Genomic DNA, 16,512 nt, shown 5'->3' with positions numbered 1-16,512 from the left:
TGTCCTATATATTCCTTCCTTATTTTTTCAAATTTTAAAATAGAGTTGGTCATTCCTTTTTTGACGTTTTTGTAGCTGGCTAATAACCGTTATTGGGACTTTAATTCAATTATTGGAACTTTAATTCAGCCGTTAATCAGTAGTTCCATCCCCCAAATTGACGGATTTCTTTAATATAGCATAAAGTACTTTGGTGTCAGGATAAAATAAATGACACCTATCTATCTAATGTAAATTTGAATTAATCAATCAATAAAATCTCCTCGTCTAGTATGATAGCATCCACAAACAATTTTCTATATGGGTCAGTGTCACAACATCCTCTAGCACAAGATTTTGAGGAATCATGAGGGAAAAATACAAATTGAACTTACAATCTTTTCTGGAGAAATCTATTTTCCGGGAGAGAATAAGATATCCAGACATACTGAAACATGGTAAAGTGAAAGCGCATGCATAATGCTAATCAAAATTATGGCTATTAAGCTGCCCAGACTACATTCAAATTATTAAAGCAAGAACCAACTCCTATACCTCTGGAAAGAACAAACATAGTAAAAGGTAAAAGATCATAAGGAAAGCATATGTCAAACTAGCTTACAGCCAATTAAAGTTCACCCTCAGTAACTGCAAGAGGAACCACTGCTGGCAACTCTAAGTAGTCAAAGTCATCTGTTATTCCGACCTGCCATAAGACAAGACAAAGACTAGTTCAACATGGTAGTGGAAAATTTGATAGTAAACTGTGTATCTACATTTAGTTTGTTTCTTCCAATCATTTCATTATTTGGTCTTTATTTCAGTCTGTATTCATAACCCTTTCAAATTTGAAAATATGATCTTAACCTTAGCACAAAAAACTTTAACCATTTTAAACTAAAAGTAGTTATTTCAATGGAGAAAGGCAATAATAATCAAGTTCAAAAGCTCCCAACAAGAAACAGTGAAAAAACAAGAAAGAAAGAGAGGATTATAGGGGGCTAGGATCAGGTGTAAGGGCCACAAGGGCTTATGGGATAGAAAGTGTTGAAGGCTAATTTGGTCTATGTATAACTTTCTAGGGGAGAACTCCTTTTTTACAAGTACAGGGAGTTGATCTAATTCTGCTTTGATTTTTTTTTTTAAATGACTGATGGTGTTACATTAGTCAATAAGGTGGAGGGACATGGTAGCAAAATCGATATGAAATATGGCAAAGTTTCTTAACTTTCTAAACCTCTTCTGATATATCCAAGGGGTGCATGATGAAGCAGTAGTACACAATCCTATACAAACAAATTCATGGCTCTTTATGATGGATTTTGCTTCTTACCTCATTGTATAGCTGATCAAGTTGTTCTTTTGCTTGGGGGAAGTTATTTGAACACCATTGTCTCAATGTGAAGATGTTATCTGTATAGAAAATGCACATGATAGTTAAGAAAGAGAGCAATAAGGGAAGCATACAAGGTAATGACTGGATAATGCAGGAACAGTCATACCTGTCCATCTATTAGCTGCTGAATGGGCAACTTCAATCGCCTTCTCTGCCAAAAAGAACTTCCCAAGTTAGGAAACACCCACATTCTGGTAAAGAGAAGCATACAGGTTCATGCAAATAGACAGCTGAATAATAAAACATATTGTCTGGTAAATACTATTGGAGATGGAGCCTAAAAAGCATGCTCAGAGTTCCTTACTCATTGCTTCAATAGTAGCAGGATCATTATCAGCGTACTGCATCAACTCTTCCTGAATAAGAAAATAATCTCACCTTAGTTTTTTCAGAATAAAAATGCTAACCCATATTCATCTAAATATCATATTAATTTCGCAAGCTCCAAAACATCAAAGGCATGCATCAACCTTAAGTTCCTTGTGTTTTTGTTCAATAGCTTTCAGCTCATTCAAGGCCTCTTCTCGTGCATCCTAGTAAAGCCACAGAAGTGAAAGTAGAAACAGTCTTGTTAGTAAACCTAATCCATACAAAATTATGTCAAGATTATCCTCGAGGACCATATCGAATTTGGTGTACTTACAGATTCTTCACGTCCCTTTTTCAAGGCCTTGCATTGTTCAACAAGTTCAGTGTGCCGCTTATTATTGTTCTGGAGATCAGTCTCAAGCTTTCTATAGACAGTTCTCAGCTGTTGAATGAACATCATGTATGAAGCAGCTGAAATAAAGATGACAAGCATGTGCAAAGATTAATCCAAACACTTACCTGGTTCCCAGCACAACTAGGCAGACTCCAAAAGTATACCTGGAATATGCAAGTCATTTAACATACTTGAGATTGATTGTTAAAAACGAACATGCTTGAGATTATAGACGTGTGGAGGGATACTGATGATGCTTATAGAACATAAAATATAGATGATCAACTTTATGCTTAGCAGCAAAGGATTAAAAAGACGATTCTGTTATAACACAAAGCAGATATTACTCACAGAAGTCCCTATCTTGTCTTTAAACACAAGATCATCATCCACCAAAGATTGGATAACATCTTTCACTGACTGGCTGATAACACCTTTCTTAGGTCCCGACTTTTCAAGTTCCTTAAGCTGAAATGGCAAGGAATTGAAAAATGTAATACTAATTAGATTATAATGCAGGAAGAATTATACTGTAAATAAATAAAATGTGATTTGTCCCCCAGTAGTAATCTAAAGATGTTGGACCTGTTCCAGAAGGCAACATATGCTCTTATCATGGATCATGAGGGTCAGAAAGAAGAGGATAAAAACAACTATATATGAAAAGAGTTTGGTGGATGCGGCAAGGTGAGACTCATTCTTGAAGACATAAAAACAGACACCACAAGAATAGCCTGGTCATTGAGGTATCTCCAGTATTATACAGGAGAAGACAACTAAGAGAGGGTGCGACTGTTTCTTTTTGACTATCTGATAATTATCTGGTTAAAAATATCACAGGCCAGTGTCAAACAAGAACCTATCAGCTACTTCAAAACTTTTGAGCTCTCTGGTAAAACATTTAACAGCTCCGCTTCTAAATTTGATTAGCATATAAATGGTGCTAAAGATTTAACAAACCCAGACTAAAAATCCTTAAATAGGCATTATCAACCCACAGATGATCACTGGTGCAAAGCATAATAGATACAGAAAGAATAGTCAGAACAGATACATAAAGAATAGGCAGGATGATGCTAAATATCAGATTTCATGATACAATCGGTTCGAGGGAAATCAGTCACTAAAACAGGGTAAAAGAACAAAATAAGACATAGAAATTAGTTGATTCCCACACCTGATGGGACTGTGACATCAAATATGCACCAATACTAAAACCACTAGTTGAATTAAATGTCATTGATCTCCATTGTTACTTTGCATGATTTTATAGCAAAAATCAAAGGTATACAAGGAACTAGTATACTTACAAGGAAGAAACCTTGTGAATCATAAAAGATTTGTAGCATTTTCTCTCGTTTCTCATCCAAGGAAAGACCTCTTTTCTTCGACTGCATCATAAAAAACAGGAGTTGAATACTGAATATCACAAAATCATATGCATCAATGCAACATACTTCAATCAAATTGGATTGGCTAGAATTTAGAGTACAAATTAGCATTCTAGATCTACATGATTTGCACCTTATATGTTCCAACTTCCAATGCTAAAAAACTACATTCATTTAAATTATCTAGCCAAATAGCTATCTCAGCATGATAGAGCTCCAAACGTCTCGTTCTTTTTAGATAGTTACTTGCATAGACCACAGCTACATTAAGCAAAAAGCCAAAAAAAGGATTACATGAAAATTGAAGAACAAATAAAATAGAAAACAATCCACAGTCACCTGACTAATTACAACACCAGCAGCACGAGACAGATACTGAACTATAAGACTAAGCCTCATCTTATATGAATCAGTCAATCAGACAACAAAGATAGCAGACTAATTGAGGCTACAGAAGCACTTCCTACACTGAATCTAATGCAGTAAACGTACAAAACTACAAATACAAACACATATATATACTCAAAAATGATGTTAAACTGTGGTATTTACCTTAATCAGAGCCAAAAAAAAAAAAAAAAACTTCACTAGAATATATACATCAATTACTGAAAAAAAATCCACCAAAAAATCTGAAAATTCTAATGGAGCTGGTAAACTCAATTTCAGGATTTCAACACAGTGCTATCAGATCCAGCAACGTATTAACAGTTGTGCAAAGCCGCAAACACACATAGATTAGTGAGAATAAAAAAAAAAATCCATATGTATTCAAAATTGATGTTAAGCTGCAATATTAACCTTAATCGGAGTACAAAAATAACTTCACAAAAAAAATACATCAATCACCGAAAAACTTCCACCAAAAGATATGGAAATTTGTAATCGAACCTGTGAATTTCATTTGAGGATTTCGATACTGTAGAAATTAGGTCCAGCAACGTGTTTACAGTCGTGAAAAGCAGCAAACACACACAGATCGATGAACACAAATTGATAAGCTACTGTTAATAGAGAATACAGAAATGCTTACCATTTCGAATCACCGATGATCGGAAGTTGGCTTTGTTGCAGTTGAAGCTGAACGGAGATGATAAACAAAAATTGGGAAGAGGCGTATTGAAGAAGAATCGAGAAGATATTTTTGGCGGGAATGTTTCGGTACTGAAAAAGTAGCTATTTATCTAGACCCGGTTTAGGTAGAAAAGCAAATAAGGGGTTGTTTGGATTGTGTAATACTAAAGCGATAATACGAAAAATATTTTATTTTGTATTTGGTTTAACTTTTGATTTCGTGATTAGTAATTTTGAAAAATTTATTAGAGACATGTCTAAGAAAGTATTGAGAGGAGGAGATTAGACAAAATATGGTGTATCTTGAGTTTAACGAGGTCATGACTTTAGATATGAGATTTTGGAGGTCATTGATTTGAGTAGAATGCTAGTTGGTAGTTGAACGTTCTCTCGCTTTCGAGCATGATAGAATATAAGTGTGTATATGTTCCTACTGTATCTTTTTATCAATAGTAGTAACACTACTGTCATAGTTTCTTATTCATTGATTGTTGTTACCATTTTGTGCTTCGATTATTATCACATTAGATAATTCATTGTTGTTACTGTTCTTTTTATGTATGTTATGTACTTCTTTTCACAGCTAGTTCTTTACCTCTGTTGTTGTTACTGTTTTTATTTATGTATTCTTCTTTTCAAACTAATTTAAGATACTTTATTTAATCAAAAGTCTATTGAAAATGATTTTTCTATGTCGATGAGAAATCCACAGATTTCACTTATGAAATTATACTAGATAATTAGATATAGTTATTGTTGATTTACTGTAAATATTGAATCCAAGTAAATTTCTTTTTTTCTTTTTCCACAAAAGGACTTTCTAGCTCTTTTCTTTTATCATCTTTCAACAAAACATAACGAAGGATATTTTCTTTAATTACCACGTAATTTTAAGTACTATTCTAATAGGAGTATCTAATTAACCATATTGTTTAGATGTGTTGAAGAGTTAATTAACGATGTTAAAAATTAAAGCAATTCAGACACATTAATTATATTGTTACTTCATTTAATGGTGTGTTTTTCATATAATTTAAACTTTATTCGTACTTTTTTAAAGAATTTATGCACACAGAGACAGGTAAAATGGAAAATGGCATAGTCCAAACTCCAAATTTATGATATGTATTGTCCGATTTGATCCAATAGACTTTATCAATTCGTCCATTATGGACTATGTCATTATCGAGTTTAAAACTGTCTATCATATATATAAATTTGTATTATGTACCTTATCTTTTGTTTTAATGCAAAGATTAACATCTAAGTATTGTGTGCACTCTTTATTTTACAAGTTTATCTACCTTAAAACATGTTTCTGACGTGTCTTCATTAATCTGCTCTCTATCATGAACGTCACAAAACACATAACACTGTGAAAATTATATTTTTTTAATTAATTAATATAATAATATATATATATTACTCAAAAAATTCTTTTTTCTTTCTTTGCTACCTATTTTTGGTCAAGACATTAATATGCAATGTCTTTCGTACAGTCTACTAAAGCGGGCCTTGCATTTACATATGAAAGTAAACAAAAACATTAATATTCAATCGTACATCAAAGTGGAATCAAAATTCGAAACTTATAAATTCAAACAATTTACAAATTTGTATCTTAAATACTGGCTCGATTTCTACATGTGAGAAAGAACTTCTTTCTGCTTCATATTCTTCTTTTTAGTACTTTTTTTCGTTTGTTATTTATGAAGCTAGCTATATATTCACAATTTGGATTAATTCGACTAATGAATTTTGAATATAAGATGTTTATACCGAATAAAAGAACTTAAGATTGCTACTAATTATAAGTATGTAGTACATATTCTCAGATTAACTTGTCACTTAACTGTAATAAATTACTATGATCTGATATAAACACCGAGTGAATAAGTTCTACACAATTATTTTGTACCATGTATTTGCATAATGTTTTAGTTTGTTTTAATAATCATTCGATATTCAATAGAATTTGGTTTCGACTAATTATTTAAGTTCGTAACATGTATGACCCGTTAAATGAAAACCAAAAAAAATCACAATTTCAAATGCATCCCTTGATAGCCAAGTTAACTAATTTTCAACAAGCAACCAAAGAATTCGAAAGCTAGATTTGATACTTATTGGACTAAAATAGTTCCACTAAATTAATTTGATGTATTTTCTAATTAGCTAGCACATTGAACGATGAACAAACATTGTTAACTGTTAAATCAATAGTTGTAAAAAAAAGTTGTTACTAACATTTTTATAATTTATGATTTTGTTGGATAAGTATTGACAATTATTGTACATTCAAACTTAATTTAGATAAATAATAAGTGGCCTCTCGAGTCTCCATTGACTTTAATTAGCACATATCTTATAATTTCATAAAACAACAAATAATAGAGATAATAATTAAGTTGACATCTGATCATATAATTGATGCTTAGAAGAATTAAAATAAAAAGAAGAAAAGGAATGATGGAGAAATTTGCAAACTAATATATAGTAATAATAATAGTACATATTATTAAAATGTAGTATCAATTTTGAAACTACACAAGGATATTTGAAAATTTCAGAATTACCAAACTAATTACTTATACTACTTAATAACTTCAATATGTTTGATGGAGTAATAGTATACTAATATATAAGTATCCAAATTATAATGTAATTAATCATTAATTGGTAACTTGTGCGAGTATATACAGTCCGGCCATCAAGTGTATTCATTCAAGCTAAGTGACAATATAAAAGAAGAACAAAACAAAGAAAGAGATCAAGAGACATTCATTTTAGAAATCTGATCTCACCAAGACAAGCGAAGGAGAATAAAAAGATGGGTAATCCAAGAGCAACAACAACAGAGAAGGCAAAAAACACTAATTAATGTTTTCTTTTCATCTGTCCAAATTTCAATAAAACTATTATTTGATTTATTCGTGGAATCAATCGATGTGTGACTAGGCTCACCTAAGGTCTAACCTTAAGCCCTAACATTATGGCAAACCCTAAAAGGATAGGCTCACTTTAATTAGTTTGAAGAGGCATCAATTATTATGTGGAAGCTTTAGTTAAAATATTTCAACCACACTAGCTTGGATTGAAAATTATACACTTCTTTTTTCCCTTGTGGGGGTTGATTTATTATATTCAAACTCAACTCTCACCCTTATTGGTTTAATAATTTAATTGATCAATAAATGTCTATTTGACCATTTGGGAGAGGACCACATTAATGTCAAGTAGCTAAAGCTTATAGAACATAGATTTACTTGTATTTCTGTCTCAATTTATATGATGATATTTAATTAAATACGTAATATAAAAATAAAATATATATTTTTAAATTTATGATCTAAAATAAATCGTACATAAGTATTTATCGGTGCAATTATGAATTTAAGTGCCAAATGTCTACGTACATGCAGATGCAAGCATTTCTTCGATCGTGAAGATAAGATGCTTAATTTTATCCACTGATTATAATTAATTGTTTATTAAAAGTTGCCAATCAAAATATTTAATCATTTATCGTTGTCTCTACCAATTATGACCAATATTATTACTCTTTTATTCTTTGATTTTTAATTATAATTACTTGTTGTTCCTGTGTTTCGATTACTATATTATATAATACATTTTTGTAACTGTTCTGTTCTCGTTTTTTATTTTAGTGTGTCTTTTCACTATGGTATATTTTTCAATACTTGATTTTGATATGTTTTAGTTGAGTCGATGGTCTATCATAAACAATTTATCTATCTAAGATTACATACATCAGTACTCTTCCCAGACCCTACTATACACTAAATATATGTATTGTTGTATCAAAGAGCAAACACTTAAACCAATAAAGAAAGTGGTGAAATGGTAAGTACTTCCTCATTTTAATCAAAGGTCTTGATTGAAACCTGCAATCCGAAATGAAATTTGTATTTATCATAAATCTCGATACAAATGTCGAACATAAAAAAAATAAAAAAAGACCAAGTAGTGAATTGGTTTCCCAAAATCACGTCAACACGCTATGAATTGGGCAAATACATGCAATATTCATGACTACGTACTGACGAGTTAACAAACTTGCACGATGCTGACAATTTAGTGACAAAATTTCAACATTTACATGCATTCATGGGCAACTTGCTTCACAAGTTAATTCTATATACGTACTGATAATTAATGATATCGATTGTCCAAGCAATGATGGATTTAGGATTTTTTAAAAAAATTAAATTTTACGTATGATAATGTTTAATTAATTTTACGTATGATAATGGATTTAGTGGATTAATTTTTTAATACTAATTAATGACATCGATTTCATACAATGGTAGATTCAGAATTTGAAAAAACAAACATGAATATCGCGTATAATAATCTTGAATTAATTTACAATAATAGTTGGATTTCCAATCAAATATTTATAAATATCTAGTAGATTTTTTAGTACTGATATCAGTGATATGAGCAAAAGTTACTGAATTCCCATCAATCTATATGTAAAGCTTTGGAAACGCGTGTCATATATAAACCGATTGTATACTCTTAGGGACATATATGATAATATGAACCGATAATATAACTTTAAAAATATATATAAATTACTAGTATAACTGAGGATAATATTAAATCAATTTCAATCGTAAAAGTTAAAGTTGAATGGTCATCCTGATCATTATTCACAGAAAGGATAAGAAGAAAAATAAAAATACACATGGTTAGATGGAATAAGATAATTTCAACATTCTTGACTATTAAAGAGTCATATATACATACAACATTATCTTAAAACCTAAATAAGTAGCTAGGAACCTAAATAGAAAAAGTAAGTGCAAATCTTAATAAAATAAACCTACTTGTCCCTCATATTATTTTCATATGTTAAATCTAGCCCCTTAGCTAATTTTCAAATCCTTTGAAAAGTTGATCAATTTCAAGAATATTATTGTAATATGAAGAATTTGGATCAACTCCTCCTATATCATTTTCTTGAAAATCAAAACCATTTTCAAGAATGTCATCATAGTAAGATGATGATGATGAAATTCCGGAGCTCAAATCCATATAATTACAACTTGTATTGCTCGTACTCTTCAAAAACGTCGACGTGCATAGGTTGGTTTCTTCAAAAATAACATATTTCTGGAGAATCTGACACGAGTCCAAGGAACTATCTTCTTGAACTGATTGAATTGTTGCATCATTTTCTTGAATTTCCATCAAGGTTGGAAGAGGGAATTGATCACAATTTTTACTTGAATAATTGGTTACATTTGGGTCCATATGACTTGTGAATGTGTTAGAATAATCCAATTTCCCATAGTAATTACTTGAATAATTGTGATTCAAATCACTAGAATTAATATTGTTGGTGAAATTGTACCCTATGTCTAGAAAATTATTATTTTGTGCTGCCAAATGCTTTTTCTTCAACTTGGTATTCCAATGATTCTTCACATCATTATCTGTCCTTCCTGGTAAATTTGCAGCCATCACTGACCACCTTAATTTTTTATCAATAGATTTAGTTCAAATAAAATATCAAATGATATTTGAAAAATAATATATACTACGAGAAATAAAATTGAAAAAAAATATGTGAAAGTTAAAGTTACGTTTGAACATGTGATGAAATAATTAAAGATCCTTTGACCAATTACCTGCTTCCAATTTGTCTATAAAGAGTTAAAATAATGTTATCTTCTTCCTCAGTGAACCCTCCATGTTTAATGTCTGGCCTAAGATAATTAAGCCATCTTAGTCTGCAACTCTTTCCACATCTCCTTAAACCTAACATAAATTTTTTTTCAAATATAAAAATATCATTAAAAATAAGAGTTTAATTTTTATACACTAGGTACCCTACCTTGCTAAAAGATAACTATAGAAAGACTTTCTACAATAAATTAACAACCAATTATAGACAATTAAAATTATATTGACCAATAATGTAAAAGTTCTCTATACTATCAGTATATATATAAGTTGAATTCTATCAAGAAATATTAAACATGAGAGGCATCAACACCAAATAATATGTTTAATCATAAGGATTTAAAGCAAAGATATGGATATTACTATCAGAAAATTGCTAATTTCTAATGAATTTTCTTACACATCACTCAAATTTCATCGAAAATTGGAGGGAGAAAAAAAATATTAGAAACCTGCTTTTTGAGGCAAAGAAATCCAATTGCCACCAGTGCCATTTTTCTCAAGATAATTCTTGAGAATGTTATCTTCCTCAGGAGACCATGGTCCTCTTTTAACTTTGGTTTTGTCACAACAAGGAGCTCTTCCCATGATTTACAAATTATAATTAAACACTAGCTTAAAATGTTGTTTTTTTTAACACAATATACTAGAATGTCTTAAGAAGACACTTATAATAACGATATAGTAGTCTTTGTTACTTAAAAAGAAGCAAACAAAGAAGTCCTAAGTCTTACATTATATAAAGAGAAGAGGGCATCCTTTTACTTCTATTTTTTTTTCAAAAGGAGGTGGGGGTGGGGGTGTGTGGGGGTGGGGGTGGGGTGGGGGGAGTAAACTTGACTTGGTCAATATTAAGGGGATATTTGCACTTTTGGTCCCTTGCTTACTCGTAAAGTTTGATTTTAGTTCTTGTAATATCTTGTTAAGCACATTTAACTATCAGAAAATATGTGTTTTGGGTCATTTTATAAAGGAAATAAGTGATATTAAGCTTATTTTTAGAGTTATAATACCTTTAAATATGGAGTAACAAGAGTACGTATTGATACTTATATGGTTTAGCACATAACAATTTATCAAATTTATAAAGGAAGATTTACTATTGAGGGATCAAAAGTCGCATATCAAATTAAAGGTTAGATGTGGTTAATCAAAAATCAGAACGACAAAAACCAAAATTTATCAATATTCGAGGGACTAGAAGTACTAATTTCCAATCTTTATATGTACTTTATAAATTTTCATTTTCATATATTTATTGGATAAAAATAACTCAGTCAATGTGTATTCAAGAGACTTGGGGGGGCACTTTGTAATTATCAACATAATATCTCCTATTTTTGCTATCAACTATATGTAGAGCCCACAAAACATTAACTTAGCTCATGGTTGAATGTTCAACTTCTTTTACACCTACTAAACTTTACTATTTCTTCGAAATTTACTTCTTACAAACATGAAATTTTACTTTATAATATATGTTAATTTATTATAGTTTATATGACCCTTTTACCTTTTCAAAAGATTAATAGAAAGTAACAATAGAAGATAGTTGAAGCGTACATAGAAGAACATTTCCTCTAGTATATTAGTGAATGTAAGACATGTGTCTTTCATATATCTTCTAGTTTTGACCGATCAAGAGGATTTGTAAGAAAGTTTCAAGAGAAATCTTGCATGTTCTAACTATTCAGATATATGGTCATCGAAAGTTTTTTCCTTCATCGACTTGCTTTGTCTTGCTTACCATAAGCTAATAGATGTTTTTTGTCAAGCACGTCTAAATATAGTATGCATGAAACTTCAATAAAGATGAACGAAACATTTCACGAAAATCTTAATGGGACTTCACACCATCACACATGTTCTAGATGATAATTCCAACTCGATAGTTTAAATCTTGAAACCATACTTAGAAATTAGGACAAAGGAAAAAAAGTGGATTTGTTTCTTCTAATTATCTAAGCAAATTAGTTTGGTTGTCATATTTTTTTTCCTTTTAACCTGCAGGATGGGCTTTGTGTTCTAAACATAATGTGAACAAGTTTGTGTAGATTCCAAGCCCAAATATTCAACAAGCAGCCCAAAAAGCCCAGTTAAAATTGGGATGATTTACAAGAGAATGGCCTTGATTTTTTATTTTTTTTGAGAAATTTCAGAAATAACAAACATACTAGACATGATAAGTCCTTATAGCTATAGTTTCGATAATTGCGCTCTATAATTATAGTTCCGTTTGCTATTGAGGCTACGGTTTATGTATATCTGCCAGTTTGTATATTTCACTTGCGAATATACAAATAGGGTAACTGTATACAAATTTCGTATTTATACATTTAGGATTTTTTTGGAACTCTGTTTGTATATTTCGCTTGCCAATATACAAACATGGTAATTTATTATGAATTTTTCATAAATCGTATACAAATAGTTAGGGTAAGCATATACAAAATTCAGGATTTATACAATAAGGAACCGAATTATACAAATCTGGATTTATACAAATCAGGCGAATTATACAAACCATGCGAATAGCAGGAATTGGGGACATTGTAGTCGCGAATTAAAATTCTCTTAAACTATAGCTATAGTACCTAATGCAGGCTAAATGTATGCTATTTTGCATAATCTTCCCTATTTTCTAATCTATTTTTTTATATGGATAAGAAATTTCAAAGTTTAACAAGTTTTGTCTCTGGAAACTCTTTTGACCTTGATGGGCAAACGGCGTTTAAAATTTTGAAATCACTCATTTTCAAGGTCACTGAATATAATTTTCTAGTAAAAATGACACCCAAGTAACTGTTTTTAGCAACCTTATTTAGAAATTATTCATTTCTATAAGATTATTTCACAAAAAGAGTTTTCTTGTATGTCACTATATTTTATAAGATACACTTGTATTTCAGACTTGAAATAAAGAGATACGTGTATTTGGTATAGTTTCTATTAAAATTCAAACTCTCACTATGTATAATAATCTTTTTAAAGTATCGATATTTCGAATAAATATGAGCTTGAGAGGCTATGTTTGTTGTGTCGCAAAATTGTTCGTACTTTAAAAATGTTACAATGGGCCAAAATCCAGTGGTCTGTGAAACATAGAATGAAGATAATGTTGGGCTTGTTTTAGTTGATACAAGAGATCTCTTGATATAACCAAATTCTTTTTTAACTTAAAATTTTACGGTACAATCTATTTTGATTTCGTTATTTAATTTGTAAACACATTTTGAAACTTTTTGGTACATATATATACTTTTTATATGTGGTGTCTGAAATTAGAATTTTACAAAATTAAATTTCAGACACACAGTGCTAGGAGTTATATATGATTGAAGTTCAAGCAATTATAGTTGGATTCACTTTTGATAATTTCAGTCCGAAGTTCATGCACATTGCACATGTTGTTAAACTTCAAACAAAAATGGCTGAAATCAGACAAGAATGATTGAACTGTTAGGGTTTTGCCCTGATTTTCTTACCTTAATTTAAGATTTATTTTTCCTTAAAGAAAAGACAAAACATTAACATAAATGTTTTTACTTTTCCTGAAAGGAAAATATAATATTCTTTCATATTTGGTTTATTCTCTCCTTTTAGGACTCTTTTTCTAGTAAGAAAGAGTTTTAGGATTCTATAAATATAGGTTTGTTTCTTCTAACACAACACAATAGTATCCACAATGTAGACATTTAAAGAGTTTAGTTTATGCGGAGATTTATTCTCTCAACAGTTATAATATTTTTCTTTTAAATTAGTTTTCATATTAATAATATCATGTTTTAGTATCGCTTTATTTGTCATCTAATTTATCACTGTCTTGATTGCAATTGTAAGCTTCCGCATAACGCCCTAATCACCCTTCATAACCCAACATTCTATCATATGTATTTTATTAGCATAAACTATATAAACTTTCAAACAAAATGTGTGAAGTTAGACTTTGTTAAGACTAACTTCAAATAATGTATATCTATTGTTATACCAATATAGATACAGAAACACAAGTTAAATGACGACAGCAATTTTATTCGAAATAAGCAGACAAGTTTACACGAGCGGTGTTAATAATATGATGGGGTTTTGTGCGTAAGTTGTCCTCTATTATCTATCCCATTCTATTCTATAACTCATGCTATATTATATCAAAGTCCGGAGCTAAAAGGGCAAAACAAATTGCCAAGAATTCCAAAATGGCACATCATATTTTTTTTAAAATCAAAAGGGCAAAATCGCTCCTGCCGGAGAGATTTTTCTCTGACACATATTAACGCCATTTACTCCGTTAAAAATAAAATCGCTGCCAGGGCAGCGATTTTTGTCTAGTTTTTTTTTTTTCACTAAAATCGCTGGCACAACAACGATTTTTTAACTCTAATTTTTTTTCCTCCAACAAATATCGCTGCTATGGCAGCGTTTTCATAGAAAAAAAAAATTTGGAACCTTTTTTGTAAAAACATTTTTTTGGAAAATCGCTGCCTTGGCAGGGTTTTTCTTAATTTTTTTTTTGTTTTGAAAATCTTTTCTTAATTTTTTTTTTAAAGTTTTATGAAAGAACAATTATTTTTAAAAAAAATTGCTGACAGGGAGCCTGATTCCGCCTAAAATTTTGGACTTGACGTAGAAATCATCAAATTGAGGCACGAACTTTAATCGGTATCGAATTAGGCTGCCTTTTCAACTATTTTTGTTAAAAAAATTATTTTTTAATAAAAACGCTGCCTTGTTTTCAAAACGAATTTTTTTTAAGAAGAACGATTTAAAAAATTAATAAATTGAAGAGAAACAAATTTTTTTTAAAAAAAATTAACTAAAAAGCTGCCAAGACATCAATTTTCAGCCATTTGACAGCTTTTTTATAAAAATATATATATATATATATATATATATATCTTGAAATCGCTGCCAAGGCAGCGATTTTGGTGGAACTAGTTTTTTAAAAAAAAATCGCTGCCTTGGCAGCAATTTTGGTAGAAATATTTTTTTATTTTTTAATTTTTTAAAATTTTCTGTCAACTAGTCAACATCTGATTGTAATTTTTTTTTAAAAAAAATAATCAAATGTTGACTAGTTGACATAAAAAAAAAAAATTTAAAAAAAATAAAAGAATATTTCTACCAAAATCACTACCTTAGGCAGCGATTTTTTTTTATAAAAAAACTAGTTCCACCAACATCGCTGCCCAGAATATATAATTTTTTTATAAGAAAGCTGTCAAATGGCTGAAAATTGCTGCCTTCGCAGCTTTTTAGTTAATTTTTTTCTTTTTTTTTAAATTCGTTTCTCTTCAATTTTTATTTTTTTAAAATCGTTTTTCTTTTTTCTTTTTTTTCGTTTTGAAAACAGATCAGCGTTTTTATTAAAAAATATTTTTTTAAACAAAAATCGCTGAAAAGGCAGCCTAATTCGACACCGATTAAAGTTTGTGCCTCATTTTGATGATTTCTACGTCGAGTTTAAAATTTTGGGTGGAATCAGGCTCCTTGTCCGCAATTTTTTTAAAAAATAATTGTTTTTTCATAAAACTTTAAAAAAAAATTAAGAAAAGATTTTCAAAATTAAAAAAAAAATTAAGGAAAACTCTGCCAAGGCAGCGATTTTCCAAAAAAAAGTTTTTACAAAAAAGCTGTCAAAATTTTTTTTCTATGAAAACGTTGCCATAGCAGCAATATTAGTTGGAGGAAAAAAAATTAGAGTTAAAAAATCGCTACTGTGCCAGCGATTTTAGTGAAAAAAATTGGACAAAAATCGCTGCCCTGGCAGTGATTTTATTTTTAACGGAGTAAACGGCGTTAATATGTGTCAGAGGAAAATCGCTCCAGTAGGAGCGATTTTGCCCTTTTGGAATTTTTGACAATTTTTTTTGCCCTTTTGGCTCCGGACTCTATTATGTTATATCATATTCAATAAATTTATTCAGCATGAGAAAAGATTGATTTAGAGAATGCAATTGTTAGAACCTCTTTGAAGAGTTGTTCGGTAAAAGGATCGTCAACAAGAGTTCATAGAACGAAGGGAGTGTATAACTGTTTAGGTGAGAGTATTGTTGCTATAGAGATGTTGATGATTATTTGTTTATGAATTGCTTTAGTGCTATCCAATTTTTGATTTTTTAAACTAATATGTATTAAAGACAATGACTATTCAGTTAACTGTTGAAATCCATATACTTGCTTCACAAATGTGCTAATTGAGACAAATTCAACCATTATCATACCGATCATGATAAAGTCAACACAATTATATTAACTTT

The 16,512-nt window shown here is 30.1% G+C and overlaps 2 protein-coding genes across 3 annotated transcripts; both read right to left on the bottom strand.

The window, feature by feature from the left end:
- Positions 1-504: 504 nt before the first annotated feature.
- LOC125862218 (meiotic nuclear division protein 1 homolog) lies at positions 505-4,614 on the bottom strand. 2 transcript variants are annotated; one of them, XM_049542245.1, is made up of 10 exons: positions 4,503-4,614; positions 3,389-3,469; positions 2,430-2,546; positions 2,204-2,242; positions 2,019-2,126; positions 1,846-1,908; positions 1,680-1,731; positions 1,482-1,526; positions 1,313-1,392; positions 505-685 (listed from the first exon to the last, which is right to left on the bottom strand). In XM_049542245.1, the coding sequence occupies exons 1-10, from the start codon at positions 4,503-4,505 to the stop codon at positions 608-610; spliced, it is 666 nt and encodes a 221-aa protein (XP_049398202.1). In that variant the 5' UTR covers positions 4,506-4,614; the 3' UTR covers positions 505-607. The 2 variants fall into 2 exon arrangements, with proteins under 2 accessions (XP_049398202.1, XP_049398201.1); XM_049542244.1 differs by lacking the exon at positions 4,503-4,614 and having other exon boundaries at positions 3,389-3,475.
- Positions 4,615-9,264: 4,650 nt separating this feature from the next.
- On the bottom strand, positions 9,265-10,973 carry LOC125862518 (transcription factor MYB36-like). The gene is made up of 3 exons (XM_049542611.1): positions 10,708-10,973; positions 10,201-10,330; positions 9,265-10,043 (listed from the first exon to the last, which is right to left on the bottom strand). The coding sequence occupies exons 1-3, from the start codon at positions 10,841-10,843 to the stop codon at positions 9,440-9,442; spliced, it is 870 nt and encodes a 289-aa protein (XP_049398568.1). The 5' UTR covers positions 10,844-10,973; the 3' UTR covers positions 9,265-9,439.
- Between the last annotated feature and the right edge of the window lie 5,539 nt (positions 10,974-16,512).

Source organism: Solanum stenotomum, chromosome 4 (genome assembly GCF_019186545.1).
Source record: "Solanum stenotomum isolate F172 chromosome 4, ASM1918654v1, whole genome shotgun sequence".
Taxonomy (NCBI): domain Eukaryota; kingdom Viridiplantae; phylum Streptophyta; class Magnoliopsida; order Solanales; family Solanaceae; genus Solanum; species Solanum stenotomum.
Note: the sequence above shows the minus strand (reverse complement) of the source record. Positions and strands in the feature narration are given on the sequence as shown.

What these genes read in the sequence shown, in the direction of transcription:
- LOC125862218 (XM_049542244.1), bottom strand. Translation starts at nt 3,475, where the DNA reads ATGCAGTCGAAGAAAAGAGGTCTTTCCTTGGATGAGAAACGAGAGAAA. An exon ending in CTAGTTGTGCTGGGAACCAG is followed by an intron (nt 2,127 to 2,203) that starts GTAAGTGTTTGG and finishes TTCATTCAACAG; the next exon opens with CTGAGAACTGTCTATAGAAA. An exon ending in AGCAGCTAATAGATGGACAG is followed by an intron (nt 1,393 to 1,481) that starts GTATGACTGTTC and finishes TTTTCTATACAG; the next exon opens with ATAACATCTTCACATTGAGA.
- LOC125862518 (XM_049542611.1), bottom strand. Translation starts at nt 10,843, where the DNA reads ATGGGAAGAGCTCCTTGTTGTGACAAAACCAAAGTTAAAAGAGGACCA. An exon ending in TTCTTTGCCTCAAAAAGCAG is followed by an intron (nt 10,331 to 10,707) that starts GTTTCTAATATT and finishes AATTTATGTTAG; the next exon opens with GTTTAAGGAGATGTGGAAAG. An exon ending in TATAGACAAATTGGAAGCAG is followed by an intron (nt 10,044 to 10,200) that starts GTAATTGGTCAA and finishes TAAAAAATTAAG; the next exon opens with GTGGTCAGTGATGGCTGCAA.